The 27013-nt window shown below is 48.8% G+C and overlaps 1 protein-coding gene across 2 annotated transcripts; it reads left to right on the top strand.

Moving 5' to 3' along the window:
* Positions 1-26485, top strand: Os9 (OS9 endoplasmic reticulum lectin). Of its 2 annotated transcripts, XM_038314936.1 has the most exons (15): positions 3-213; positions 627-803; positions 1644-1707; positions 1837-1913; positions 2126-2224; positions 21742-21952; positions 22045-22146; positions 22340-22437; positions 22615-22669; positions 23402-23490; positions 23687-23971; positions 24087-24276; positions 25075-25239; positions 25384-25496; positions 25765-26485. In XM_038314936.1, the coding sequence occupies exons 1-15, from the start codon at positions 52-54 to the stop codon at positions 25888-25890; spliced, it is 2013 nt and encodes a 670-aa protein (XP_038170864.1). In that variant the 5' UTR covers positions 3-51; the 3' UTR covers positions 25891-26485. The 2 variants fall into 2 exon arrangements, with proteins under 2 accessions (XP_038170865.1, XP_038170864.1); XM_038314937.1 differs by lacking the exon at positions 25075-25239 and having other exon boundaries at positions 1-213.
* The last annotated feature ends 528 nt before the right edge of the window (positions 26486-27013 follow it).

A 27013-nucleotide genomic window follows, 5' to 3' on the forward strand; every position in this document is an offset into this window, starting at 1 on the left:
GCTGCCAGGTTTGGGGCGGAAGGAATATCTCTAGCTAAGACGGAACGAAAGATGGCGACGGAAACGCTGCTGTCCAGTCTGCTGGGGTTGCTATTGCTGGGGCTCCTGTTACCTGCGCGTCTGACGGGGGGTGTCGGGAGCCTGAATTTGGAGGAGCTGAGTGAGATGCGTTATGGGATCCAGATTCTGCCGTTGCCTGTCATGGGAGGGCAGGTGAGGGGTGTGGGGGCGAGGGTGCTGTGCAGGAGGAAGGGGCACAAGGCAGAGGAGGAAGGGCAGCTGCTGAGCCCCTTTCTCCTCCCGGAGACTAAGGGGATGGAGCAGAGTAGATGGTGTTCCTACGTCCTGCTGCGAATCGCAGGCAGACCCATTCCCTGGGGACCAGGCACCGGCAGGGGTGGGGCTTCCCGCTGTGGCCCTCGGGTCCCATGTCACGGTGAAAGCACCCAGACTCCCTGGTGGGGAAGTGAGAGCGCCCTTCCCTCCGCTCACCGAACCCAGCTGGAGAGGACTTGTGGCTTATTCTCTCTTCGACTGGGCACTTCCCCAGGGTCTGAAGAGGGATCTCGTTGTTCTTGATCCCAGCCTCTGCCTCCCTGCCCCCCTTCCCGACCCTTCTTTCCCAGAGCCAAGCTTCAGACGTGGTGATTGTGTCTTCGAAGTATAAGCAGCGCTATGAGTGCCGCCTACCAGCCGGAGCTATTCACTTCCAGCGCGAGCGGGAGGAAGAGGCACCTGCTTACCAAGGGCCGGGGATTCCTGAATTGTTGAGCCCCATGAGAGATGCTCCCTGTCTGTTGAAGGTGAAAGACCTGGGGTGGGTGGAATGTAGTCTTGAACTGGAGTGGTAGGAAAGAAGTGGGAGCTAGGGGGCCTGTGGGAATTAAGGGGCCACTGGTGTACTAGTTCTATTTACGAGGGTCGGGGAGCAAAGCCTCTTGCATCCACAGATGATCCCTTGCTGAATGTAAGGAAGGGTTATGATAGACGATCTCAAAACAGGTTAAACCAAGATCCAAGAGAATAAAGAGAGACAGAGGTGGGACTGGGGAGCAGGACCTACCCAGAACAACACTATCTCAGGATCCCATTGTATTTGAAGTTCAATTAATTCTTGAGCCTGTACTTGAACCTGCGGAGTCTTCATCAGAGAGCTTCAAAGATACCATGATTTCTTATCTTTATGTCACTCCAGACTAGACCACATAGCTTGGTTCTGTCTCACTCCTCTCTTGACCTAAAGGAAAGAAAAAGAAGGGACCCATGTGGAAAGTAGTCATTCTTGGATGTGTATCTCCAGCCATGAAAGGGGGACAGCTGTCCCTTCTCACAGAGTCTGGGAAAGAAATGAGAGGACAGAGGGAGAAGAGAACAAAATGACAGTTTCTGTATTTCGGAGCCAGGAGACTCTGGTTTCAAAAGAAGGATTTTGTTTGTTTGTTTGTTTTTGTTTTTCGAGACAGGGTTTCTCTGTAGCTTTGGAGCCTGTCCTGGAACTAGCTCTTGTAGACCAGGCTGGCCTCGAACTCACAGAGATCCACCTGCCTCTGCCTCCCGAGTGCTGGGATTAAAGGCGTGCGCCACCGCCGCCGGCTAAAAGAAGGATTTTCATGTCCCCTGATTGTTCATTTTCCAATTGTCAGACCAAGGACTGGTGGACGTATGAATTCTGTTATGGACGCCATATCCAGCAGTACCATATGGAAGGTGAGTCGGCTCACATTTCTCCCATGCCTTGGCTGTCCCTGTCTGGTGTGGAAGGCAGCCTCCCTCTCAGTCTCCTTCCCTCTAGACCTCAGAATGACAATGTGTTCTACCATATGCCTTCTCTTACAGACTCTGAGGTCAAAGGTGACGTCCTCTATCTCGGCTACTACCAGTCAGCCTTCAACTGGGATGATGAAACAGCCAAGGTGACGGGAGTGAGGGGTCGGAATGGGCCGAGCTCGGGCACCAAGGGAGGGTCAGATTTAGCTGGTGGGTTTCCTGGGATTTGGTGCCCATCGAGACCTAGCGCCCCGGGACCGAGATCTTTGTGCTCCCCAGGTTCCTGCGGGAGGCTGGCGTTGTTCTACCTCACTTGTTTTCCTCACACCCTCTTCGTTCTGCCCGACGTTTCCTCCAGGCCTCCAAGCAGCATCGGCTAAAGCGCTACCACAGCCAGACCTACGGCAACGGGTCCAAATGTGATCTCAACGGGAGGCCCCGAGAAGCCGAAGTTCGGGTGAGTCTCCAAAGAAGGAAGGAAAATGGTCCCCAAATAACAGTCTCTGGGAGGAGGGCAGATCTAGCTGGCGGCTGGACGCCATTGTCTGGATTTTCAGAGGTAATTTAACGCCACGTTTCCCATATGCTACCCTCAGTATTCCCAGCCATGTTCGATCTGCCCAGCGTCTCTCCTGACTGCACCTGAGCTGTTATTAATGCGTCTGCCTTTGATTTTCCGCACTCCGGCTGGAGCACTGAGGCATTGGTCTCAACTCTTCTGGTGAAGCGGCAGCAAACAGGAAGCTCCCACTTGGGTGGAAGGCCTGGTGTAGGGGAAGACAGATGCTAACACAAGCAATGAGTCTGAATGAAGCCAGGAAGGCAGGGGTTCTCAACCTGCGGGTGGGGACCCCCTTTAAAGGCTGAATGGCCCTTTCACAGGGTGGCAGATCAGATATTTTTGTTACAGTCATAACTGCGACAAAATTACAGTTACGAAGTAGCAACAAAAATAATTTTATGGTGGGGGGGGTCACCACAACACGAGGAACTGCGTTAAAGGGTCTCAGCCTTCGGAAGGCTGAGGACCACTGCTAAAAAGTGAGGGTGAGGAGGAATGAGGTCCAGTTCTCTCTGGAGACAGAGGCAGGGAGATCTCTGTGAGTCTGAGACCAAGTCTGGTCTACCTAGTGAGTAGTTTAAAAAAAAAAACACAACAAACAAAACCCTCTCTTGGGTTGGGCATGGTAGCACATTCCTGTCATCTCAGTAAATTGGAGGCTGAGTTGGGGGCTTTGTGAACTCAAAGCTGTTGTGAGCTATGTGGCAAAATACCGTACTGATGAACTAACAAACACACAGAAGAAAACCCCATTTCTGTCCTGTGCTGGGTCTCTGAATTCCCACTGGGTCTCTGAATTCCCACCTTCATCTCGGCCAACAGCCTCCTAACCAATGGCCCTTCTTCCTGCCTCGTGGCTGAGTGGAGGCAGGATTGGCCTGACTGGCAGATGTATACAGAGAGAGTCTCTTAGTCTCCGTAATCAGACACCCAGGGAGAACCACGAGCCTCCCCTACCAGCACTAGCTTTGTGTAAAGTGGATTCTCACAATCAGTTGTACCCAATCCCAAGGGTGGGAAGAAGCGTTCAGTTAGCAGTTCCCCGTGTGTGAATACACCCTCCATGCCCGGAACAAGCTATTGGTAGGACGTGGACTGTCCTGTGATGTTGCCAGAACTTTGCCCGTTGGTGCATGTGAGGGGTAAGCCAGCTCTAATACGCTGCTGTCGGCAGGTGCTGCCACTTCTGCCTGGTCCTGAAAACCCTTGGAGCCCCTGCTCCACAAAGAAAATCCAAGTGCATCCCCAGTGACTGGGTGGGACTGGGATGCAACAGGAAATAGCCAAATTCTGGATTTACTTTGTTCTTTAACTTTTTGTTTTGTAAAATTATTTTTATATAAAATAGTGAGCTTCATTATAACACTTAAAAATATTTAAAAATATTTGGTGTTTTGTCTGCGTGCATGTTTGTGTGAGGACGTCAGAGCCCCTGAGACTGGAGTTGCAGGCAGTTGTGAGCCCCACGTTGTGGGTCCTCTGCAAGAGCAGTATGTTCTCTTAGCCACTGAGCCCTCTCTCCAGCCCTTCGCGACGTTTTCATACGTGTATATTGCTGTACTTTGCTTACGTTAGCCCTCCACTATGGCTAGACATGTTCTGACGGTAAAAGAATGAGGTTTATTGTTGGGTTGGACATGGGGCAGAGTTAAGGATAATGGATTATGACTGTGTGAGCTTCAGTGGCTGCAGACGATGGACTGTCACTTACTGAAGTGTGAAGGAGCAGGTTGCAGGAAGAGGGGTTGGGTTTGTGCATATGGAGGTCAAGGGACCATCAGACCTCCCACTGGTGATCTGCAGTCAGCAATTAGCTCTGTGATTCGGAATGAAATCTAGGCTGGGGATAAAAATACTCATGTTTCTGTAACAGTGGCCCGCCCCTCTGCCAGGGATGGCGTAGCACGCTTCAAATGGCTCTCTGTGTCCCTTCATTCAGGTCATACTCAAATGATACCTTGTGTGGATACACTAACACAGGTCCCCTTTCACCCTGGTAAACACTTAAAGTGTTTTATAGTCTTCGAAGTCAGTATCATAAACTGGCAATGGGATGGCTCAGCCCTATAATCTCAGCACTTAGGAGTCTGGGGCAAGGGATGACTGCCTTGTTTGGGGCCAGCCTGGCCTCCATAGTGAGTTCTAGGCCATTCTAGGTTACAGAATGAGAGCCTGTCTCACAAACAAACAAACACAAATAAGAACATGTATCGTTGTCTAAGCTGATCTCTCATTTTGTGTTTTTGTTTTTTCTGAGAAAGGGTTTCTCTAGCTTTGGAGCCTGTCCTGGAACTCACTCTGTAGACCAGACTGGCCTCAAATTCACAGAGATCCATCTGTCTCTGCCTCCAGAGTACTGGAATTAAAGGCATGTGCCACTACCACCTGGCTTTTTGTTTATTTTATTTTATTTTATTTTTGAGACAGGTCTCTATGTAGCTCTGGCTATCCTGGATTTTCCTGCCTCTGCCTCTCAAGCGCTAGGATTAAAAGTGCATGCCACCATACCTGGCTTCAAATGTTACCTTGGTTGACTCATCCTGAAAGTCAGTCTTGTTCCTTCAGTACCTCATATGCAGATAGGCACATCCATGTGTGAATCTGTTACCACACCCCATTGTATTCTAACATTGGGCTGTATAGCATCTTCCCCCACCTACTGATAAAAAGGCACCTGCGTCTCAGTCTTTGCCGTTGGGAGGCAGGTGTTCAGTAAACACGTTGAAGCAGGATGAGTTCCATTCCAGGTGAGGCTCACACCACAGGGAAGCAGGCAGGGGAGCTGATGGAAGTTAAAAGGAAGGCCTACTAAGAAAGTGACCTTCGACCTGCAGGAGATCTGCCTGCCTCTGCCTCCTGAGTGCTGGGATTAAAGGTGTGCACCACCACACTTACTTCTGATGTTCTGATGCACATTACAGCAGTGTGGGTCATTGGGCAATGTGCAAGGATTTTTGTTTTTTCGAGACAGGGTTTCTCTGTAGCTTTGGAGCCTGTCCTGGAACTAGCTCTTGTAGACCAGGCTGACCTTGAACTCACAGAGATCCACCTGCCTCCGCCTCCCGAGTGCTGGGATTAAAGGTGTGCACCACCACCACCCAGCAGAGCATATGTTTTATGAATGAGTCAGAGCCATCACCCCGTTGTTCCATGACCTTCCTTTTGGATGTAGAGACATCCTTTTAATTTTATATTATTTTTATTGTGGGAAAGAAGTCATACTGCCTAAGTTACCGATCTTACACTCAGGTGTACAGCATGGTGGCACTGGGTATATCCCCAAGGTTGTGTGCCCCGTTACTGTTTCCAGAACCTTCTCGTCGTTCTAAACAGAAGTACCTCTCTGTAAGTGACACTTCCCCATTTCTCCCTCCCCAGCTTTCTTCCCCTTTTCTCTGTATGGATGTACCAATCCCAGGTACTTTGCGTGTCTTAGTCAGGGTCACTGTTGCTGTGAGGAAACACCATGGCCAAAGCAAGGTGGGGAGGACAGGGTTGGTTTGGCTTATGCTTCCACAGCCCTGTTATCACTAAAGAGGTCAGAACAGCACCCAAGCAGGGCAGGAACCTGGAGGCAGGAGCTGATACAGAGGCCATGGAGGGGGTGCTTATGAGCTTGCTCACCATGACTTGCTCGGCCCCAGGATGGCACCTCCTACCATGGTCTGGGCCCTCTGCCATCAATCACTAAGAAAATGCCCTACAGGTTTCCTACAACCTGATCTTACGGAAACATTTTCTCAGTTGCGCCCCTCCTCTCACATGACTTGAGCTTGAGTCGAGTTGACTTAAAACTATCCAGCACATCATGTAAGAAGGTTTATAAGGTATTTGTCCCAGTGTATTGTTTTCAGCCATGACGTAGTATTTATGGGAGATCTATTCCTTTTATGGCTTCATGGTCCGCCTTCTGCCTCTATCCCATGTGTGTGCTTGTTCATGTGTTGCTGGGTGCACGCCCGACCGTGGCCACCTTGGAGCTACGGTGAGTGATGCAGCCAGTGGAAGCCCACACGCTGCTTGACGATGTTTGCAGGGTTTCATTTGGTCTCTGCCTGGGAGTAGAGTCTGGCTGAGTGTGGTTTGTTCAGTGTTTAATTCCGCAGCAGCTGCCTCTTCACATTCCTGCTGCCTATCCCGAGGGGCTGGACTCCTCTATACTTTCTGTGATTTTTTTTTTAAAGATTTATTTACTTATTTATTATGTATACAGTGTTCTGTCTGTCTGTATGCTTGCTGGCCAGAAGAGGGCACCAGATCTCATTACAGATGGCTGTGAGCCACCATGTGGTTGCTGGGAATTGAACTCAGGACCTCTGGAAGAGCAGCCAGTGCTCTTAACCTCTGAGCCATCTCTCCAGCCCGATATTTTTTTTAATTTAAAACATTATTGTACAAGGTCAGCCTGGACTACAAAGTGAGTTCCAGGGTAGCCAAGGCTGTTACACAAAAGAAACCCTGTCTCAAAAAACAAAAATTATTACGATTGTGTGTATATGTAAGATACGTGTTGTACTTACGGATAGTACAGGCCATGGTGTGTGTGTGGTCAGTGGACACTTTGAGGAGCCCCAGGGATTAAATGCAGGCCGCCGGGCTTGTGCATCAAGTGTTTTCAAGTGCCCAGTATTCTAGTGTTCTGTTGCTGTGAAGACAGCATGACCAAGGCCACTTTGATAAAAGAAAGCATCTAGTTGGGGCCTGGTTACAGTTGTAGATACTTGAGGGTTTGTTTTTGTTTTTGTTTTTTAATGAAACAGGTCTCACTATGTAGACCCAGAGGGCCTGGAACTATGTAGACCAGGCTAGCCTCAGATACAGAGAGAGCTATCTGTTTCAGTCTCTGGAGTGCTGGGGTTAAAGGTGTGCACCACAATCCCTGACCTGGGTTTCTTTTTAACCGTTACCCATTTTGTTTTCTGTGTGCCTCTGGAGTAGTTCCTGGTGAGCACCTTTGACTTGTTCCTGGTTTATTATCTTTGTGGATTTGTGTGTGTGCTGTATGTGTGCAGATGTTTGTGTGCACGCGCGTGAGTATAGGCAGAGACCCTAGAGGCTGACGTCAGGTGTCTGTCTCTATCACTGCCCACACTAGTCTTTTGAGCAGGGTCTCCCACTAAGCCCGAAGCTCACCAGGTTGACCGGCCAGTGCTCCTGCTGGGGTGTCTACCTGTGTCTGCCTCCCCAGGGCTGGGATTGCAGGGCCGTGCTGCTGTGCTAGCTCCTCATGCGAGAGGTGGGGTCTGTACTCAGGCCCTCATGCCTGCATAACTATCTTCCCAGCTCTTCAGTGACTTCTTAGATTCACTTGTCTTTCTTTATGTGTATGAGTGTTTTGTCTGCATGTGTGTATGTGTACCACATGCATGCCCAGTAAGAAGAGGACACTGGACCCCCTGGAGGCAGAGTTATGGATGGTGATGAGCTACCATGTGGATGCTGGAATAAAATCCAGGTCCTCCGCAAGAGCAACAAGTGCTTGTGACTGCCAAGCTGCCTCTCTAGCCGCCCTGTTCCCAACTTTAGGGGACGTTCATTCTTAGCATGTTTTCCTGTAGGTTTTTTTCCTGTTTTGGTTTGGTTTTTAAGCTTCCCTTTGTCAGGAGAATGAAGTTTTTTGCTTTTCATAGTTGGCTGGTTATCTTCATGATGGGTAGTATGGAATTTTCTCATATATGTCTCCTGTAACCAGTAACATGTTCACGTGTCATGTGTGTTCCGTTTCGTTTTTTCATCTTTGATTCTTTTATAGTGAGTTGAGATGTATTTTAAAGCTCTTTGTTTATTCATTACATTTCTGTAGTAATATATAGTCATAATCATGTTTAAATACACATAAAGGGTCAGGTGTGGCGGTGCACATCTTTAATCCCATCACTCAGGAGGCAGAGGCGGCAGGTCTCTGTGAGTTCAAAGCCATCCTGGAGTACATTATTGAGGTCAGTTTTTAACTCGACACCTTCACTGTCCATGGTAGGTTCATAAGGACATTATTGTAAGCACATAATCTACTTTAAGCTCCCTCCCTCCACTTCTTCCTCCCTCTCCTTCCACACTCGCCTTTCTCTCTGTAGTCGGCTTTGTCCCCTTGACAGTTTGACTTCTTCCATATCATGTATACGTGTGTGAGCTCATATATCTGTATAAAAGTCCGAGATTTACAGATATGAGAAAAATGGGTATTTGTCTTTTTGAGGCTGACTTAGTTCACTTAATATGATTACTTTCAGTTGAATACATTTTCCTATAAACAGCTTAGGGTTGTTTGAATAATAGCAGCCAGCTGGGCTTTGGTGGCTGCATGTGCCTGTGGTCCAGGAGGCAGATCTCTGAGTTCGAGGCCAGCCTGGTCTACAGAGCTAGTTCCTGGACAACCAGGACTACACAGAGAAGCCCTGTCTGGGGTAGTGGGGAAGAATGGCTCCAGAGGCTCATGTATTTGAGTGCTTAGTCACCAGGGAGTAAAACTATTTGAAAGGATTAGAAGAATTAAGAGGAGTGGCCTTGGAGGAAGTGGGGATGGGCTTTGAGGCCCGAGGTCTGGCTGCCTGTGGACCAAGAGTCTAAAACTCCTACCACTGCTCCAGCAGCGCCCCCCCTCCCCACCCCTTACGTCACCCCCACCATGGCAGACTAAGCCTCCGAGGCTGTGAACAAGCCTAAATACTTTCTGTAGTGAGAGTTTCCTTGGTCATGGTATCTCTTCACAGCAGTAGGACAATGACAAATTCATAGCATATCTTTGGTTTTTTTTTAAAGATTTATTTATTTATTATGTATACCACATTCTGCCTCGATGTATGCCCGCACGCCAGAGGAGGGCGCCAGATCTCATTATAGATGGTTGTGAGCCACCATGTGGTTGCTGGGAATTGAACGCAGGACCTCCGGAAGAGCAGCCAGTGCTCTTAACCTCTGAGCCATCTCTCCAGCCCCCATATTTTTGTTTTTTTATGGCTGAAAAAGTAGTTCAATTGTGTGTGTATATAAACCACATGGTTTTTAAAAAATCTATTCCTCTGGCTTTTTTGACACCTAGGCTTAGCTGTTGTGAATAGACCTGAGGCAAATCTTGTGGTGTGCTGCCTTAGAGTCCTGGTCAGGCCCAGCAGGGTCATTTCATGAACATATTTTTTACTTACATGTTTTGTTTGTTGTGATAGAGTCTCACTGGCCCAGAACTCACTGTGCAGACCAGGCTGGCCTCGAACTCACAGATCTGCCTGTCTCTGCCTCCTGAATGCTGAGGCTCATAGCATGTTTTTAGTGTTTGAGGAGCCACCGTCCCGACTTCATTCCCACTAGTGTCGACACTCTGTGGCGTCTGGAGGCACCTGCTTCTTCATGGCCACCATTCCACACAGGGTTAGATGGAGGCTTTGTGCTTTGTTTGTCGTCTCGAAGGCTGCTGGGGTCAGTGTTTTCCGTGGTCACCGGTCATTTAGTCCTTATCGTTCTAGGACTGTCCCCTCGCTTCATTAGCCCCGTTGTTGGTCGTGTTAACGTTTTCGTGCTGTAGAGCTCTCGAGTCCTCTGCTAGATATTTAGCTAGTGAGGATTTTCTCCTCTTCCGTGGGCTGTTTCTTCTGCTGTGTGGAAAGTGTTTAGACGCAGGTGGCCCAATGTGAATATATATATATATATGTATGTATGTATATATTAGCAGTAGACATGCGACCATGCAGTGAAACTCTGTCTCAGAATAAGAGAACAGAAGCAGATGCAGGGCACTGCTGCTGCCCGTGTCATCTGCCGCACAGTGGGACCATACGCATGGTTCTCCTTACAGTAAAGCCACGTCAGCTACTCTGCTTCCTTCCCTGCCTCTGCCCTACTCCCGCCCGCCTCTGCCCTACTCTCCCTGTCTCTCCCCTACTCCCCCCGCCTCTGCCCTACTCCCCTGCCTCTGCCCTACTCCCCCTGACTCTGAAAACCACTCTCATATGCTCACCTCTGTAAGATCAGCTTCAAGCACTTTTTTCTTTGTTTATTATTTTTTAAATTTTGAACATGAATGAGATTGTAAGGTGCCTGTCTTTCTGTGTCTGGTTTATTTTTCGTAGGAGAATAACTTGAGTCCATCCAGAATGTCACAAGTGACAAGATTTTCTCCTTTTATGACAGGATAGCACTCTGTTGTACAATTAAACCACACTGTGTGTATGAGATATATGATATATGTACATGTTCTTGGATGTGTGTGTGTGCGTGCATGCATGCATGGTATACACATATGTACATGTTATTTTTTTGAGACAAGGTTTCTCTGTGTAGCCCTGGCTGTCCTCAAACTCAGAGATCTGCCAGCCTCTGCTTCCTGAGAGCTAGGATTAAAAGTGTGTGCCACCATCACCCGGCTTCCACCTGTGTGTCTATTCTATAACTCTGCACCATTTTTTTAAAAATATTTATTTATTACATATACAATATTCTGTCTGTATGTGTGTGTGTCTGCAGGCCAAAAGAGGGCACTAAACCTCATTACAGATGGTTGTGAGCCACCATGTGGTTGCTGGGAATTGAACTCACGACCTTTGGAAGAGCAGTCAATGCTCTTAACCACTGAGCCATCTCTCCAGCCCCTCTGCACCATTTTTTAATGTTTATTTTTGTGTATATGTTTTGGCTTACATGTATGTCTGTGTACCGTGTGTGCCTGGTACCCGAGGAGGTCAGAAGAGGGCATCAGGTCCCGTGGGACTGGAGTTACAGATGGTTGTGACCACCATGTGGATGCTGGGAACCAAACCCAGGTCCTCTGCCTCAGCATGGAAGTCAGGACAACTTGCAGAAGTCGGTTCTCTTCTTCCACTGTTGGGGTCCTGGGGCTCAAACGCAGATGGTCAGGCTTGGTCACAGGTCCCTTTGCCTCTTGAGCCATCTCAACTTCTGCACCTTACTGTTAGGGTCTCTCGCTGTCCTGGCTGGTCAGCAGATCCTCAGGGTGTGGTTACTCTTCCAAGTGGTTACATCTCCCCAGCCCGGTGCCACACATTCCATCCATCTGTCCTGTGACAGACACTTAGACTGTACCCAGTCTTGACTGTCGGGGCTGTGTCACACTCTGTCCCTTCAGCATGCTTTCTCTCTAATGTATTTGTTATTTGAGATAGGTCTCACATAGCGTAGACTGGCCTCAAAGCCTCAAACTTACTATATAGCTGAGAATCTTTTTTTTTAAAAGATTTATTTAGTACGTATATATTGTTCTGTCTGCATATATCCTTCCGCGCCAGGAGAGGGCACCAGATCTCATTATAGATGGTTGTGAGCCACCATGTGGTTGCTGGGAACTGAACTCAGGACCTCGGGAAGAGCTGTGGCGCTCCTACCCTCTGAGCCATTTCTCCAGCCCTGAGGATGACCTTGAACATTGAATCCTCCTGCATTCACCTCCCAAGTGTGTGGGCTATCATGCCTTTTTATGTGGGCTGGGGCATTAAATGTGCGGCTCTGTGTGTGGTAGGCGAGCCGTCTACCCCCTGTGGTACATCGGCAGCCCATCGTCAGCATGTCTTCATGGGATTACTAGGTCATACGGTAGTCTTATTTTTAGGTTGTTGAGGAATCGCCACACTATTTTCCATAGAGACTACAGTTAACTTCCATTCCCATCAGCAGTGTGTAAGGATCCCCGTCGTCCACAGCCTTGCCAGCTGGTGGTGTCTGGAGTGAGGGGATCTCTCGCTGTGGCTCCAGTTTGCATTTCCCTGATAACTAGAGATGATGAATATTTAAAAAAAAAATACTTGTTGGACGTTTTATGTTTTCTTTCGTGAAATAGTCAGTTTGATCTGTTGCCCCCTTTTCCTTCTCTTTTAGTTCAGGGATGCTGCTAGATGCATTGCCCATTTTTAACCAAGTCATCTGGTTGGACTGTCGCATTCTGTGGCTTCCTTGTCTGTTAGGAGATTGGCCTCTTGACAGATAACAAGTTTGCAAACACTCTCCTGGTCCAAAGATAGTCTTCCACTTTTTTTTTTTTTTTTTTTTTTTTGAGTTTTAATGTGTAACTCTGGCTGTCCTTGAACTTACTCTGCAGACCAGGCTGGCCTTGAACTCAGAGCTCCGCCTGCCTCTGCCTCCCAAGTGCTGGGATTAAAGGTGTGCACCACCGCCCAGCTCTACATTTTATTTATTGTGTGTGCACAGATGTGTGTGCCACATGTGGAAATCAGAGGAGACAACTCCTGCTGCTCTCTGGATCCCCGGGGATTGAACTCAGCTGGTTGGGCCTGAATCATGGCCCCTCCCGGGCCCACTTCACAGGCACAGGCTTCTGTCTACGTCATGCTGCATTTTAGCTGATGCCTACTCAGTCTCTAATATTTTAATTGACTTTTATGTAATTTTCATGAGTAAATCGGTCTTTAATTTTCTTTTTTTGTTTCGTCCTTATTTTGTTTTGGCATCAATGTATGTTAACTTCATAAACTCTCCTGAGGAGCACGCCTGGTTTTTAAAAACTAATTAATTGATTAATTTAGTGAAAGCTTGCATGTGGGTGTCAGAGGGCAGCTCTTAGGAGTTGGCTCTTGTCCATTTTCTTGAGGCTCAGTGGTTAAGAGCTTTACTGCTTTTGCAGGGGCCTGGGATTTGGTCTCAGCTCCCACACAGAAGCTCACAACCACCTGTAACTCTGAGTTCAGCGAGATTGGCACCCTCTTCCGGCCTCCACAGGCACTGGGCACTCATGTGGCGCACATATAAAAATGGAGTCAAAAACATACACGTAAAATAAAAATAAATATTTTTAAACCTTTTTATTTATCAGAAGGAGCGTGTGTGAGTGTGCACACACATGTGCCACAGTGTAAATGTGGAAGTTAGGGGACTTTTGGAAATCTGTTTGTTCCAGGGATCAAATTCAAGTCATCAGGCATGCACAGCGAGAACGTGCCCCACTGAGCCATCCTGCCAGCCCACATGTATATGCTTACGGGCATATATCAGTGACTCTTCCCACATGGATAGGTCAAATCCCTCTTCTCTCACACAGATGCTGTTTCTCTGGCACACATCTGCACCACCATGTATCTGGACGATTCCCTACGGATGGATATGCAGGCTGTCTTAACTCTTTATTAACCCAGACCTGCTGCAGTGCGCCGTCTTCACGTACCTATAGAGTATATGCAGATTACATTCCTGGAAGTAGACGTGTATGATTTGGATATGTGCTGCCAAATTACCCTGCTTGGGAACACTGCTCTCCTCAGTGTGTGCGAACACCAGTGTCTGTCGGTACAGCCCTGCCAGCCTGCGATATTTTTAAACTTTTGGAACATGGCTAATCATTGGCTATGCATTGGATAAAGAATTCTTTCTTAGAGTGGCTTTATTTTGCATTTCTTCCAAGAAAAGATGGGTAAGCTTCCTTGTCTATAAGAGTCTCCTGTTGTTCCAGCACTTAGGAGGCAGAGGCAGGAGGATCACTGGTAGCCAGGGCTACCCTGTGAGGCACTGTCCCAAAACAAGCAAACAAGAGTCCCTTGTCCCCTTTACACTTCTTTTTTTTTTTTTTTTTTTTTTTTCCAAGACAGGATTTCTCTGTGTAACAGCTCTGACTGTCTTGGAACTGCCTCTGCCTCCCGAGTGCTGGGGTTAAAGGTGTGCGCCGCTGCCCGGCTCCTTTACACGCGTCTTTAACCCTCCGCCGTCTTCGCCTGTTTCCTAGTGACTTGTCTGTGACTTGTCTGTCTGTGTCTCAGCAGCTATCCTGCTGGCTCCCTAGCGTTTCTTGTCACTTCCCCGCTCGGTCCTGAGGTTTGAGTCCATGGCTTTGACTTCCTATCCATCTGGTAACTTCCTGAGCAGAATGTCTGTCTCACTAATTTCCAGGCTCTTCCTCCCTAATTTCACACTCAAAGCTATTCATTTGTTCAGAATACTATCTGCTTGCATCCCTCCCGTTTTAATGTGTTGTGTGTGCATTTTCAGTGCGATCTATAGCTCGCTCCAGAACTACTTGGTGTGTCTAAATACACGTGTTTTGCTTTTGTTGTCTTTGGTTGGTTTGAGAGGCTGTTGTTTGTTTTTGTTTCTTTGAGACAGGATCTCACTGTGTATCCTCCTTACCCTCCCAGTGCTGGGATCAAAGGCATGCTAGGATTGTTGGTCTCCACTAAGTCATTTGCTGTGTGAATGCCTTTTTTTTTTTTTTTTTTTTGTATTTGTTTAGGGTTAGTTATGGTCTTTTGCTTCCTTTTGTTTAAAATATAGGTTGTTTGTTCCCTACGGTAAGCCACAATGACAAGGAACTGGCCACTTCCTGTCAGTCCTCAGAAACTGCATTAAGTGCTGCTGTTGAGGCCAGGTGTGTCTTACTCTTTGGCCTCTTTTTTTTTTTTTTCCTTCCTTCACCAGTTCAGGAGGTTGTCTCACTCTTACATGTTTCTATGCTCAATCTGCAGATTCATACTCCTGGCAAGAAGCTTGCCTGTAACTAAATTGCTAGTTAGAGCTCCAACAACATGCTCGAGACACAGTGGACTCCGGGTTCACCATGGTGTTTTCGTGGAGTGTTCCTTGCTGAACAGTACCGTTCCCGTTGTGTCTGCATCACATTGTAGGTTCCCGTGTATGTTCTGAAAAGCCTAGAGAACTTGTGTGGGTGCCTCTCCCCTTTCCCTTTGTTTCCCTTTGGTGAATTACCAGGCAGCCCAGCAGGGACCCCAGTCCAGGCTTGCACGAGCTTGGGTTTTAGGTTGCACGGACAGACACACGTTCACTTCAGTGTGACTCATATTCACCGTGGTGTGAGACCCAAGACACATAGTGGGTGCCCTGTGACTCAGGCTGATTGTAGCCAGGTGGGCCTGGGTACGACCGGACTTCCTGGGTGGTCCATGCTGTGGTTGCCAGTTCTCTGGACCTGGGTTTTTTCTTTTGTTCATTGTGTTTTCTTTTAAGCATAGGGTCTCCTATAACTCAGGCTGGTCTTGAGCTTGTGATGAAGCTAAAGATGACTTTGAGCTCCTAATCTTCCTCCCATCTCCCAAGTGCTGGGATTATAGATGTGTGCCAACACAGAGTTGTGTGTTAAAGGATGTTCGTGTTTGAAGTGTGGTTTCTCTGGTTACTCACTTGGGTATTCTCACCAGTGCTGGGTATGGTGACTGTGCACTTGTGTTTCCCAATTCGGAAGGCTGAGGCAGGAGGATCACTGGATCCTAGGAGTGCAGGGTCATACCGGGCAACATAATGAGATGTTGTTGTGCTGTGTTGGAGCTCAGACCTGTGCTGGGCAAGTGACTGCCCACATCCCTAGTCTGCGTCCTCATCCCGAGTCACTGCCCGCATCCCTAGTCTGGTCCCATCTCGAGTCACCACCCGCATCCCTAGTCTGCGTTCCCATCTCAAGTCACTGCCCACATCCCTAGTCTGCGTTCCCATCTCAAGCCACTGCCCGCATCCCTAATCTGTGTTCCCATCTCAAGCCACTGCCCGCATCCCTAGTCTGGTCCCATCTCGAATCACTGCCCGCATCCCTAGTCTGGTTCCCATTTCGAGGCTCCACTCACATCATGCGCACTTCCTAATCTCATGCCAAGTTAGCCAAATGTTATTCAAAGTGTAAAATTCCCACACAGTATCAGCTCTGGCCACTTTAATTCCCCCTTCCTAATGTTTTAAGGCTATTTTAGTTTGAATTTTTGTGATTTATCGGTTTTCAATACTGAACCAACTTTTCATTCCTGAGGCACAATCAGTTTGGTCGTGTAGGTCCCCACCTTCCAGAATCTCAGTATGTAGCCGAGGCTGGCCTTGCACTAGATCCTTCAACCGCAGCCTCCCAAACAGAAGACAGACGGGCACCTCAGTCTGTTGATCCGAATGTGGGTTGTCACTTGCCATGGTGTGTGTGGAGGTCAGAGGACAAACCCAGGTCTTGGTCCTCATCTTTTACCTTGATCAAAATAGGGTATTGTAACAGGCTTTCTTTTGAGCCACCAACCAGCTCCCAAATCATGATGCGGAGACTTCTTATTAGTATTGAATGCTTAGCCTTATGTTAGCTCTTATTTCTTGCTAGCTCTTATCACTTAAATTATCCTTTTCCTCTTCATTTACCTTTTGCCTCGGGGATTTTTAACCTACCTACCTTCCTTCCTTCCTTCCTTCCTTCCTTCCTTCCTTCCTTCCATTTTCTTTCTTCTGTAAGTCTTACTTTTGTGCTTCTCGTGTCTGGCTGGCTGGTGGCTGCTTGGCTTCTGGCCTCTGGTGGGTCCCTCTCCTCCTTCTCCCTTGGTCTCTCTAGCCTAGAGTCCTCCTCCTATTTATTTCCTCTGCCTGCCAGCCTGGCCTATCCCTCTCCTGCCTTGCTAGTGGTATCTCAGCTTTTTATTGACCTGTCAGAGTCCTTAGGCAGACAAGGTGAATCAAATGTAACAAAGGCGCATAAACAAATGTAACACTGTTTACATCAGTAACAAAGGCAGCATAAACAATGTAACAAGTCTTTGCCTAGTTAAAATACTCTTACACAGCAGGCTATCACATTTGGCTTTGCCTGTGGGATTCCCAGGCTCACAAGCTTCCAGAGGTTCTCGCCACCTCCCATCTCGCTGTGGGAGCTTTGCGTGGGTTTTGGAGATTCCATGTTGAGGTGCTCACCTGGTATGGTAGATGCTTTACCCACTGAGCCATTGCGTCAGGGCGTTTGTGTGTTTGCTCATGAGCAGTTCTGACCTGTAACAGTCCTTAGGGACCGCCTTGGAACTTCCCATGTGTCCCTCCACCATTCTGTTGATAAAGTCATGCTAACCTCAGAAAAGTTTTAAAAAGGGCAGGGTTGTGAGATGGTTCAGTGCTTAAAAGTTCTTGTTGCTAAGCCTGACAGCCTGGGTTCACTCCCCAAGCCCCACACTGATAAAGGAGATCAGCTCCCACAGTCTGTCCTCTGACCTGCACACACCCACCCACATGCATACATTATGCAACACAGTAAATAACTTAAAAATTTTTAATTAAAAGATAATTAAGAATTTTTTTAAACAAAATCAAAAATAGTCTTGCTTTTTCTATACTCAAGATCATGTATACTTAGAATTTTTGTTCTTTGAATGTTTTCTAGAATTAATCTGTAAAGTCTTGACCTAGGATTTTTGTTGTTTTGTCTTTTGTTTTGAAATTGGGTTTCACTCTATAGTGCTGGCTGGCCTCGAACTCACACAGATCTGCCATGTGGTTGCTGGGAATTGAACTCAGGACCTCTGGAAGAGCAGTCAGTGCTCTTACCCTTAGTTCGGTTTTTGAGACAGGATCTTGTGTTGCTCTAGCCCTCCTCAAACTCACTAAGTAGGAGACGATGGCCTTGAACTCCTGACCCCTGGTCTCCACCTCCTAGGTCAGTTGCCGGGGTAACTGGCGTGTGCCACCACATTGTCTTGGGCTCATCTCTCCATCCCTCTTGGGTCACATTGGCTTCTCTGTAATTCTCATACCTGGGCATCACTCCATGGGAAATCCCTTTCCACCTTCCTCTTTCTTTTTAACTGTGAAGATTCTTCTTTCCTTTTTTCTTTTATCTGTCCACAAATTACAGTAAACAAATCCCTATTCCTTTGTTTTGCTTAGGGTATTTGTTTGTTGGCTTGTTTTTTTTGAGACAGGCTGGCTTTGGATTCTGGACTCTCCTGTCCCTCATCCTGAGTGTTGTGTTTGCAGGTGTGTGACTCTTCCTTACAGCTCTTTCTAAGACAGTGTGTCCAGTGCTCTCATATTTTTGCAGTTGTGTAGTAAATGCCCCAGTACACATATGCCCATTGTCTCACCACCAGTGCTGTGCTACATGAAATTGCTTGCCCCAGCCTTTGTCATGACAAAAGGTTGTTTTATATGTATATTTCATATAATTACTTATGATCTGACTTATTTGAATTTTTATGATTTATTTATTTTTGAAACAGGATCTTTGCACCTACCTCTACCTCTCCAAGTGCCAGGATTGAAGGTGTGCACCACCACGGCCCAGTATATCACCATTTTGCTTGTTTGTTTGTTTGAGACAGGGTTTCTCTGTGTAACAGTCCTGGCTGTCCGGGAACTCACTTTGTAGGCCAGGTTGGCCTCGAACTCACAGAGATTCGCCTGCCTCTGCCTCCTGAGTGCTGGGATTAAAGACGTTTACAACCACTGCCCAGCTACCACCATTTTTTTAGTCTTCCTAAAAAGACTTCTCCCCCCTTTTTCCTCTCCCCCTGCCTCCCCCCTTCTCGTCATCCCCTCCCCACCCTTCCTTTCTTGTACTAGCCTTGTGCATGGCAGGCAAAATCCTACCACCAAGTTATGCCCAGCTCTGCCAGAAGTTTCTTCTTTTTCTAATATCTGGGTTTACTGTATATCTGTTTGGGGGGTGTGGAAAGCCTTTTAAGACACTGTTTCCTGTAGCCCAAACTATCTTTGATCTCCTAATCATCTGGCCTCCACTTCCTAAATGCTGGGATTACACAGCTTGTATCGATTTCTTGTTAATTACATTGCAACCAGAAAAGTGCACCACCATTTAATTTTGAGTCCTATTAGTTTGTAGTGTCTGGTTCCGTGGTCCAGTCCAGTGTACATCAGTGTCTGGACATGCATGCAGAGAACACACGCTCACATTGCCTCCTATCTTAGATCATGATTTTCAGTTGTGTTGCTCGGATCTTCTGTATCCGTATTGATTGGTCTCCTGCTGTCAGTATCAACTTGTTTATTGTTTTTAATTAGTCTTTTACCTATGGGCTCTTTATTTAGTTCACCAATATTTATGAAGCCTTCAATGTCACGTCTTTTTCTAGTTGCTAGTGGTATTTCAGTAAACAACAGGTAAAGGTGTGCTCAGTGAGTTGTGAGAGATAGGCAATGGCAAGAATGTCTGATTTTTTTTGTTGTTTTGTTTTGTTTGTTTGTTTTTGTTTTTCGAGACAGGGTTTCTCTGTGGCTTTGGAGCCTGTCCTGGAACTAGCTCTGTAGACCAGGCTGGTCTCGAACTCACAGAGATCCGCCTGCCTCTGCCTCCCGAGTACTGAGATTAAAGGAAGAATGTCTGATGTTAAAATTAATTTCATCCCCAAAGACTTTGTGTTATAAGTGACATCCGTATTATTTCATCTGTCTGATATCGATAGAGTACAGTTGCTTTCCTGAGCCACTGTTTGTTCATCTCTCACACCCCAGCCTCCTACCTGTTCCTGTGTTTTAAATGTGTTCATCTTTTGTAACTGGTCTAACAGTGTCTTTAAGTGAAGTGTTGGGACTGTTGTGTGATGTTTTACTTGTACTCTTTTTCTTCTTGAGGGGCCCACCACCCAGCTCCCAAATAAATCACACACAGAGGCTTATTCTTAGTTATGAATGCCTGGCCCCATAGCTTGGCTATTTCTAGCCAGCTTTTCTTTTCTTTTTAAAGATATATGTATTTGTTATGTATAAAATGTTCTGCCTGCGTGTATGTGTGGTTGCTGGGAATTGAACTCAGGACGTCTGGAAGAGCAGACAGTGCTCTTAACCTCTGAGCCATCTCTCCAGCTCCCTCTAGCCAGCTTTTCTTATCTTAAATTATCCCCACCACCTTTTGCCTCTGGGCTTTTATCTTAGTTCTGTATATCTTATTTTCCTTCTTGCTCCACAGCTGGCTGGGTGGCTGGTCCCTAGTTTCCTCCTCGTTTCTCATTATTCTCCTTCTGTCTGTCCTCTCTGCCCGCCAGCCCCGCCTATCCTCGCTACTGACTGTTCAGCTCCTCTTTAAAAAGATTTATTTATTTTTATATGCATTGGTGTTTTGCTTGCGTTTATGTCTGTGTGAGGCTGTCAGGTCCCCTGGAACTGAAACTGCCATGTGGGCACTGGGAAATGAACCTGGTTCTCTGGAAGAGCAGCCAGTGCTCTCAACCCGAGCCATCGTCTCTCCAGCCCTTATCGGGACCATCGGGTGTTTTAACAGGCAAAGAATCACAGCTCCAGTTAATCCAATGCAGCATAAACAAAAGTAAACACACCTTTAAATAATATTCCCCAACAGGGGACTTGCTTTCTCTCCACGATTGGGCCTGAACATTGACCTTGTGCATGCCGGCCAGGGCTTTCCCAGGAACTACATACCTCCCTGTTTAACCTTTGAGGCTGAACCATTTCCCAAGCTAGCAGCTCCATTTCCCAATCCCACTAGTGCTTTGTAAGGTTTTCAATTTCTATGTCCTGGCCAGGGCGTGGTATTACCTTCCTCACCATATCCTTTGTGGTGAGTGTGGAGTGGCGTCTCCTTATGGTTTTGATTGGCACTTCCTTGATAGTGTGTTTTCATCTGTTTATTGATCATTTCTCTTCCCTAAAGCAATGTCTACTTAACTCTTAACATTTTTAAATTGGGTTACTTATCGTTTTATTATCAGAGTGTAAATGTTCTTTTTCTTTCCTTCTCTTTTTCCTTTTTGTGACAAGATCTTACACTGTGGCCCAGGCTGACCTTGAACTTCTGGGTAGCCCAAGCTAGCCTTGAACCTCAGATTCCCCTGCCTCAGCCTCCGCGGTCTATGATTGCAATAGCCAGCTCACTTGGTTGATTAGTTTCCAGTCAACCCAAGCTGTAGCCCAGGCTGGCCGTCAACTTGGTAAGTAGCCCAGGCTGGCCTTGAGATCACAGCAATTGTCCTAAATTAATCTCCTAAGCGATGGGATTACAGGTTTGCTCCGCCATGTTTAAACACACTCAGAAAAAAATGAGGGACACTTCCTGATATGCACCGCATTCTTGCGCAGGGGCCATGCTCATCTTTGTGCTGTTGCAGTCTCAGCGTGTGCAGTGCTGAGTTGATCACTTTTTAAAAAATGTTCTATTATTGTGTGTGAGAGCACATGCCACAGCACATGTATGGGTGTCAGAGGACCATCTGTGGGAGTTGGTTCTCTCCTTCCACTGTGTGGAATCCTAGGGATCAAACCCAGATGGTTAGGTTTGATTGCAAGTACCTTGACCGGCCTAGTCACCTCCCCAGCCGCCTCACACCGTGTTTGTGCAAAGCAAGGAAGTGATACAAAGATTGATTATCTATCTATAGTTAAGCTGCCTAATTTCTCTTCCGTTTTCACCTTACCAAATGGTCGCCTGAGCAAGTAGAGCAAGTTTGTTTTGTTTTTGTTGTTGTTGTTGTTTGGTTTTTTTGAGACAAGGTTTCTTTGTGTAACAGCCCTGGGTGGCCTGGAACGAGCTCTGTAGCCCAGGCTGGCCTCAAACTCACAAGCCATCTACCTGCCTCTATATCTACCTGCTGGGATTAAAGGCATACACTGTCACTGCCTGGCATGCTAATGCCTTTCTTACTGGGTCTCTGTGACAACCAAATAATCAAATCTGTGTAGCCTGGCAGAAGAACTGCTTAGCACAAGCTAGCCGCTCCAACTGACTCTCCCTCCCTGCCCTGCCGCAGTTCCTTTGTGATGAAGGCGCTGGTATATCTGGGGACTACATCGACCGCGTAGATGAACCCTTGTCCTGCTCCTACGTCCTGACCATTCGGACCTCTCGGCTCTGCCCCCACCCTCTCCTTCGGCCCCCGGCCAGCGCCGCTCCACAGGCCATTCTGTGTCACCCAGCCCTGCAGCCCGACGAGTACATGGCCTACCTCCAGAGGCAGGCTGGTAAGTACATCCAGGAGGGAGGTGGAGATGGGACAGGCAGGCGCAGTGTTGGAGTGGGTCCCTATCCTGTTTGCAAACTGTTTTTCTGGTAGAGTCAAAGCAACTTGAAGAGAAAATCACAGAGGAAGTTCAAGACACAGACCACCAAGTCTGGAGTGAGGTCAAGTCTGCTGGAGTAGCCCCAAAGAAGGAAGGTAGGGTGTGCTTTTTGTCCATTCTGTGGAACTGGCCACCACCGCCTTCCTTCCCCCATCTTACTGTCCTGTGCTGGCTGGCAGTTGTGGGTGGTCTCTAACCCAGTGGCAACACAAGAGGGAGTGTGTGTGCGACCTCCTTTGCTCCCTTCTTCGCCCCCTTTTTCACATTTCCTTTGTCCTTTATCCCCAGATGTCAGCCCAGCCAAGGAAGATAAGGAGTCAGAGCTTTGGAAAATGCTACATGAGCCAGAGGAACAGGCAGCAGGAGGAGAGGAGGCACAGGCAGGGGTGAGAATGGCCTCTCAGCTGCCTCTCTGATGAGCCTGGGCAGGCTCTGGGATGGGTAGGGCCCCTCAATCCAAGGTCTGCAAGGTAACTTCTGTGTCTTGGGATGAAAGGATATTGCTTGTGGAGCAGGGAGGGCATCAACAAGCCTTCATGCCTGAGTCTGCCCTTTCTCATCAGGAGCAGGACTTGAACCCTGAGGCTGCAGCAGATCCAGCTCCCAACCCTCGCGATGGTTAGTCAACTCTGTCTCCTTTAGTCCTCAGGTGAGGTAGAGTAGCGCTAAACACCCAGAGGTCAACACTCATTCCTCACTCCCTCCCCTCCGTTTTTCATGGTGCCAAGAATTGAACCCAGATCCTTGCACGTTGATGCTCTACCACTTAGCCATCCCCCTGCCCCTGGGACCTCACTTTTACCGCATTAACTCTTCCTGAGCAGCAGGACCACTTAAGGAGGTCAAAGGGCACTGGGGCCCCCCCCCCCCCCATTTACCAACTCTGCACTCCCAGGCAATGTCATGTAAAGTCCGTTTGCCCGCCTATGAAATGTGAGTGGAGTCACACCCTCCAGAGTTGGGAGGGTAAACGGAAAGGAATCTGTACTTCACAGAATGCCTAGAGCCGAGACAATGCCAAGTCTCTGCAGAAAGCAGGATCCGGTATAAAGGAACTCCTTAACCCTTAACCCTGAATCTCCTCTATGGTTCTAAAAACTAGAGTGTTGACTACCCCCCCCTCGCCAAAAAAAAAAAAAAAAAAAAATCAGGTGTTCATGGAGAAGGAGGGGACTTGGTGCTTTGGCATTCATGTGCCCGCCATGAAACCTGAGGGGTTTGCCTTCTGTCAGCTGCCAGCCAGCCAGCCAGCTGCCCGAGGCAGAGACCTTGCCGATCGTGCTTCTCCTCCCGCATCAAGGGAGGACTTAAAATGCAAAACGCCCACACCTGCTCTCTTTCCCGCCTCAGATTTTCAGAACAACGTGCAGGTCAAAGTCATTCGGAGCCCTGCAGACCTGATTCGGTTGATAGAAGAACTGAAAAGCAGCGCAAAGAAGGTACGGCCCAGCTCGGGGGCGCAAAGAAGGTACGGCCCAGCTCAAGGGCGGGCAGGACCTGCCTCCCGGCTGTGAGCATCCAAGAGAGATCTGAACCTGGGACGAGCTGGCCCCACCACCACACCCTGACATTGCTCAGTTGTGCTACACACACCTGTTGTGACTGAAGCCTCCATCTCCTTCCCACTCGATCCAGGAGAAGCCAAGCACAGAGCAACAGCAGCCTGGAGATGATACCACGGGGGCCCCTCGGAGGGAAGCGGAGCTGAAGGAAAAGGGTGAGGAACCTCAGGCTGTTGTGGAAGACGAGGACAATGAGGAGGAGGAGGAGGAGGAGGAGGAGGAAGATGAGGAGGAGCGGCAGCTATTGGGAGAGTTCGAGAAGGAGCTGGAAGGGATGCTGCTTCCCTCAGACCGAGAGCGGCTCCGCTCGGAGGTTAAGGCTGGCATGGAGCGGGAGCTGGAAAACATTATCCAGGAGGTGAGCAGCTCTCCCTCCCTTGGCCGCGCAGATGCGCGTGTAGGCTCTCCTACCCAGCATGCCCCTGATCTCTGTCCCCCAGAGCGTTAACTGCCACCTTCTTTGGGCCTTCCAGACAGAGAAGGAACTAGACCCAGATGGGCTGAGGAAGGAGTCGGAACGTGAACAGGCAATATTGGCTCTGACATCCACGCTCGACAAGCTCATCAAGCGGCTGCAGGAAAACCAGAGTCCGGATCGGGTGCAGCAGCAGAAGAAAAAGAGAGTGGTCCCTCAGAAGCCTCCCCCGTCACGGCCTCCTACAGGTGAGGGCAGGTCATGGGAACAATCTTCCCAAAGGTGGGAGCACTCTTCTCAGTGCTGACTCTTCCCTCCATGGTCACCTCAGAGTCACCCTTCCGGAGGAGTCGGCCTTGGTCTCTGGTTTGCTCTTTATGCCCACTGTCTAGCACATAGACAGTAACTAACGCCCATGAGCCTAGAAGCTGAAGAGCTCTTCGCCTGCCTCCTTGTGGGTGGGGGTTGGGGAAGAGGAGACAGACAGTTTGGGGGTTTCCATAGAGAAACGGTGGGAGGTGGACAAACGGGCAGGTGTGGTCGGTGGGAAAGGCTCCAGTTGTCCCTGCGGCCAGGCAAGCCCCCAGCCACCAGCCTGGACACACTTGAGTTATTTCTTCTTGCATCTCCTTAGGTTCATTTCATGGAATGTTTCTGGTGTGGATAAAGAAGGCATTCCAAATAGAATATTCCAAACCTTCCCTCCCACCCTTTTGGTAGACACTAAAGACTTGATTGTAAAGTCTCAGCATGCAGAAAACTGAGCCATGGCTTCCTAGCCTGCTCCTTAAAGCAAAACACCTCTGTCGGTGCAGGAGACTTGATTTGGCTTTCAGAAAGCAGCTGTTTTCTTATAGAAAATGGGAGAGTTAAGGGGCGGGGGGGGGAGGGGGCTGCTACTGGGGAAGGGCATGTTTTTGAACCCTGGATCACATTCATGGGAGGAAGAGCCACCACCCAAACCAGCCTGTGGCTTAGAGAGGCAGCCCTTCACCCTGGAGTCACGATGGCTTTGCTTTGTGTCTCCCTGTGTCTTCCCCTCTAAGAGGAGGAGCCTGAGCACAGAGTCCGGGTTCGAGTCACCAAGCTCCGTCATGGAGGCCCAAATCGGGATCTGACTGTCCTGGAGATGAAACGGGAAAACCCACAGCTGAGACAGATCGAGGGGCTGGTGGAAGAAGTGCTGGAGAGGGAGGGGCTCGCCGCCCAAGGTGGGCCCTGAAGGGAGGGGCTTAGAGCGCCGGAGTGGCAGGGCTGGGTCAAGGTGGACTGGTGACCTCCAGCTTGGGACCTGGAGGGCAGGGGACCCTCTAAAGCTCCAAGACTTTCCTCACTACCCTTGTTGCGTCTTCCAGGCAAGATTGAAATCAAAATTGTGCGACCCGGGGCTGAAGGTAATGAGGAGGACACACGTTGGCTGACTGATGAAGACACAAAAAACCTTAAGGAGATCTTCTTCAATATCTTGGTGAGGCATCCCACCCAAGTCCTGGGCCCTCAGCTCACCCCACTGTGCTGCTGAAATCAAGGTCTGGTTACACCAGCCGTGCACTGCCAGCCTTCCTGCTGTCTGAGGTGAAGCTACGCTTCAGCTGCTACTCAGGGAGAACACCATTGGAAGCCATCTCCCCAGTCCCCACCTCCCACTGCAGTCTCAGGACCCCCCCAGATTCCACAGCCCAGGACTTCCCTTGGCTACAGACAGCGCTTCCGGCTCAACCCCCCTTTCCTCCCAGGTGCAGGGAGCTGAAGAGGCCAATAAGGAACGCCAGCGTCAGAAGGAGCTGGAGAGCAATTACCGCCGGGTGTGGGGCTCTCCAGACGGTGAGGACACTGGGGACCTGGATGAATTTGACTTCTGAAACCAGCACTGCCGGTCCTTCCAAGGATTCCAGAATCTTCCTGACTGGCTCTGCCTCCTCATCTCCCACCTTGGGATCCCGGAGGCAAAAGGGCAGGGTGGAGCCAAGCTCTGGACTTCAGGGTCCCAGCCCAGAAGGTGTGTGTGGGCCCCACGAGGGAGAGCTGTTCCAGCTCCCGAGAGCCTCAGCCAGACCTGTGGGCTCCATTCCCCAAACATGCCTTTCTTTGACCCTTTGAGTTTTCCTGTCCCCTGATTTCTTAGCGCGTACCCCATTTTACCCAGAGACATGGTAAGATCTTGTGAGTGGGACATTTTGGGAAAAGCGGGCGAGCTGGACAGTTTATCAGACTTCAAGAAAGCAGACCTCACTCCCACCTCCTCACACCTCCCCACGATGCCCCGTTGCTGTTGAGAGCTGCTTGCCCCTCCCTCGGCTTTCCTCCTTCCTGTTCCTACTGTCAGGAGCCCTCACCTCTGTCGCTGAGGGAATAGGAGACCTTACACATCACCTCACACACAAGCCCAGCAAGTGGGTTGGATACGGAGCCACCCGCCATGTTCTTCAGGTTTCTAAATAAAGAACTGGACCATCAGTGCATCGGCCTTTGTGTGGGGAGGGCTGGTTGGTCTTTTCAGGATGGGGACATGTCCTCCGATCCTGTTTGCTCTACCTTCCCAGAAAGTACCCGTGTGCCTGGGGTACACAGGCAGATGTCAGGCTAGCTGAACAAAGTCCACCGGTCTGGAGAGAAATGCTGCTCTCCTCTTGGTAGACTGACCAGTCACTGGCCAGAGGACGGAAGGGGAGACCCTGAGGGACACAAGTGTCTTATAAACCAGCGTCTGCGCTCCGAAGGGATGAGGATTTGGAGACAAGTCTTAGAGAATCCTAAGAGCAGCGGCACAGCTCCGGGAGGCTTTGATCCCTCCTTCCACCATCTATTCCTAGTTCTTATTTTTAGGGAAAAAAAATAGACTGCCATATTGGAGGACCAACCCAGGGCCTCACCCATGCTAGGTGAGCGCTGTGCTGCCAGCTACACCCATCCAGTCCTTGCACTTGAGAATTATTGCCCAATCCTTACCCTCTTTATACCCTGAAAGTCAAGATGTGTCCTGCA

Source organism: Arvicola amphibius, chromosome 17 (genome assembly GCF_903992535.2).
Source record: "Arvicola amphibius chromosome 17, mArvAmp1.2, whole genome shotgun sequence".
In the NCBI taxonomy this organism is placed as follows: domain Eukaryota; kingdom Metazoa; phylum Chordata; class Mammalia; order Rodentia; family Cricetidae; genus Arvicola; species Arvicola amphibius.

Excerpts from the sequence above, each read along its gene's own strand:
- Os9 (XM_038314936.1), top strand. The coding sequence starts at position 52 with ATGGCGACGGAAACGCTGCTGTCCAGTCTGCTGGGGTTGCTATTGCTG. Across the intron at positions 22,147-22,339 it reads AGTAGCCCCAAAGAAGGAAG|ATGTCAGCCCAGCCAAGGAA; the intron begins GTAGGGTGTGCT and ends CTTTATCCCCAG. Across the intron at positions 24,277-25,074 it reads CCCGTCACGGCCTCCTACAG|AGGAGGAGCCTGAGCACAGA; the intron begins GTGAGGGCAGGT and ends TTCCCCTCTAAG.